Source organism: Plectropomus leopardus, unplaced genomic scaffold (assembly GCF_008729295.1).
Source record: "Plectropomus leopardus isolate mb unplaced genomic scaffold, YSFRI_Pleo_2.0 unplaced_scaffold25443, whole genome shotgun sequence".
NCBI classification, from domain to species: domain Eukaryota; kingdom Metazoa; phylum Chordata; class Actinopteri; order Perciformes; family Serranidae; genus Plectropomus; species Plectropomus leopardus.
The window spans coordinates 1-2,946 of NW_024627650.1; the positions used below are offsets into that span (position 1 = coordinate 1).

The 2,946-nt window shown below is 36.9% G+C and overlaps 1 protein-coding gene across 1 annotated transcript; it reads left to right on the plus strand.

Moving 5' to 3' along the window:
- Nucleotides 1-185: 185 nt before the first annotated feature.
- Nucleotides 186-2,301, plus strand: LOC121966661 (SWI/SNF-related matrix-associated actin-dependent regulator of chromatin subfamily B member 1-A-like; the record flags this gene model as incomplete). The annotated part of the gene is made up of 2 exons (XM_042516730.1): nt 186-388; nt 2,166-2,301. Coding segments are annotated over 2 exons (339 nt in total), but the record flags the coding sequence as incomplete, so codon positions are not given.
- Between the last annotated feature and the right edge of the window lie 645 nt (nt 2,302-2,946).

Sequence of the window (2,946 nt, forward strand, 5' to 3'; positions counted from 1 at the left end):
CAAGACACAACATATCGATAATTTTATTCGTTGCCAACACATTTAATAATCGGTTTTATCTATTTGTTGTTGCAAATCTGTCCCGTGTTTTCTAACATCGTGTAAACATACTGAGTATCTTTTAACTTCCCCACCGAGCGAAACTCGTCATCAGGAGAGTCTTCTTCTCTTGTTGATGAAATATTTTTGTGCTCCAGTTGAACATCCACGTGGGGAACATCTCGCTGGTGGACCAGTTCGAGTGGGACATGTCTGAGAGGGAGAACTCTCCGGAGAAGTTCGCCCTGAAGCTTTGCTCCGAGCTCGGCCTGGGCGGAGAGTTTGTCACCACCATCGCCTACAGCATCCGCGGTCAGCTGAGCTGGCACCAGAGGACGTACGCCTTCAGGTACTGTCTCAGCTTTCACAGAGCGTGTGTTTGTATCCTGGCTGCCTTTTTTAAACGTTTATTGACGTATCAAGAACCAGATCCAGTCTTCTCCTTCATCCAAAATCTGAGTGGAATCTGATTTACCAGCGACACAAGAAAAAGTTGCAGTCTGTGCTTCAGTTTAGATGGTTTATTCACTGTTTCATGTCCAAAAAGCATCAGTCACTGTTCAAGTTTCAGTCCAAACTTTGTCCCAACATCCAGAAAAACTGGCAAAAGAAATTGGGAATTAATGCAGTTTTCCATTAAGTATTAGGAGTTTGTTCATTGAGATAATCTGGTGGTGCAACGTTTCCCAGCCAGGTGCCATTAATGCACTGGCTCCATAAATTTTTTCTTTATTTTTACATTATTTATTTTACAAAACTTCAACTTCAAAACTTTATCAGCATGTGTTTTATCTGACAATAATAACTTTGTGCCTTTTTATTGCAGAAATTGTATCTAGTGGACTGAAAAAGCAATTGTTTATATTATTCTCGTAGGCTACCAAAAATATTTATTTGTATTTGTAATGTTAATAAATAACTTAATAAAGAAATAAAAATATTTCTAGACAAAAATATCCATATACTTCTATGTACTTTTTCCCCATCCCTACTAAATAGTGTGTTAATAGGCTGTGATGTGCATCATTAAGTTTTAAATGATATAATTTTATTTTTAATATTAATTATTTGTTCTTAGAAGCCCATTTCAGTCATGTGTTGAAAAGTCATTGATACATTTTACATTTTTATAGTCTGAGGAATGCCAAGTTTTCTCCACAGGTCTGAAATTTGACCTGAAAATTTCCAGGTTTTGACATTTTTGGGGAGTTGACCGGGGTTAAACGGAGGTCTTTGTTTGCTGCTCTGACGTCTTTGGGTGAAATGTAGCCGACAGTCTGCCGTCTGAGTTTTTGAGTTTTTCCAGGATGTGAAGTTATGAAATATTTCCAAATCCAGACAGCAGCTCTGACCTCTGTCACAGCTGGATGTCTGGCGTGGAAGAAATATGTTATTTTCCTGCTGATTTCATGACACTGAGTGATAGACTGAGTAAAGTGTTTTTCGATACAAACGCGAGCAAACAACCAAAATAGTTACATTCAGACTGTTAAGGTAAAAAAATCTCAACTGAAACCCATTCAAACCGACATTTTTCATCCCATCTCATCTAATCTCATCAAAGCATAAAAACATGCATTGTATGCATCATTTTGACTATTTTCCACCTGATGAGGTCATTTTGACCATATTTGGCAAATGGAGAAAATACGGTTTCCACTAGGTGACCTGTCACAATCAATACTGCTGCTGATCGATGACATATCCCAGACTGAGATCATCCAAAAATAATCTTCTTTGCATTTAGTGTATTGAAATTTTTTTCTTTTTCCTTCATCCAAATACATAGGGGCATCGTGACAAAAAATGGCATTTAAAGGAATACATTCTGAAAATTAATATTTATGATTAGGACTGATGTTGGTTAAAAAAATTCACTCAATTATAGTAGAAAATCATATTAATGTTTAATATTTTTTAGAGCTTGAATTTTAAAAGTGCATTTTGTGCACAGAGCGATGTGACTGGGTGATATTAAAGCGGGAAATTAATCAGAAACATCCGAACTGAGTCACATAAAAAGGAAAAAGTCACCACTGAACGTGCAGCTGCAGGCGGAAACGGCTCTGATTTGACTCTGCAGCACTCGATGATGACGCGTCGTCGTTGTTGTTGTTGTTTTGCAGTGAGAACCCGCTGCCCACGGTGGAGATAGCCATCAGAAACACAGGTGATGCCGACCAGTGGTGCCCCCTGCTGGAGACGCTGACGGACGCAGAGATGGAGAAGAAGATCAGAGATCAGGACAGAAACACGAGGTGAGTGTCGGCCGCCGTGACGGAGCCGGCTGCCGTCGGATCTTTCTGTTTTCATGTTGCCTTCCTCTCCAGTTATGACCTCAAAACAAGATTTTTACCTTTTTTAAATTTAAATTAAGGTAAATAAAATGTGATATGAGGTACAGCTGAAAAGCTTGAATTGGTTTTTCTAACAGAAACAGACGTGTGATTATGTTTTCAATATTGATAATCGAAATCATTTTCAAAGTCAGTATTATGTCTCTTTGTATCAATACAACGTTGCTGCGCTAAATATTGCAATACTATATATGTGCATTTTGTATGCTGTATTGCTCATTTTCCACCTCTAAGTAAGTATTTAATAATCAGTTTGATCACTAATTATTTGTTATTGTCAATTATTGAGCAAAAATTCCCCCCAAATATTATGTTTTCTGCTCCTTCAAAATGACAAATATTGCAGATTTGATCATTAAAAATCCTTTTAAATGGAGGAACTTTAGGAATAAACAAAAAAATATAAAGACATTACCTACAAAATTTAGGTAACCTAATTTTGCAATTCATTGATTTAAAAATTGCAGACAAATTAAAAATCAATTATGAAAATAAGAGTTTGTTGCAGGCCTAATCCGAAGACTTTTAAGATGATTTCAGGCATTTTATA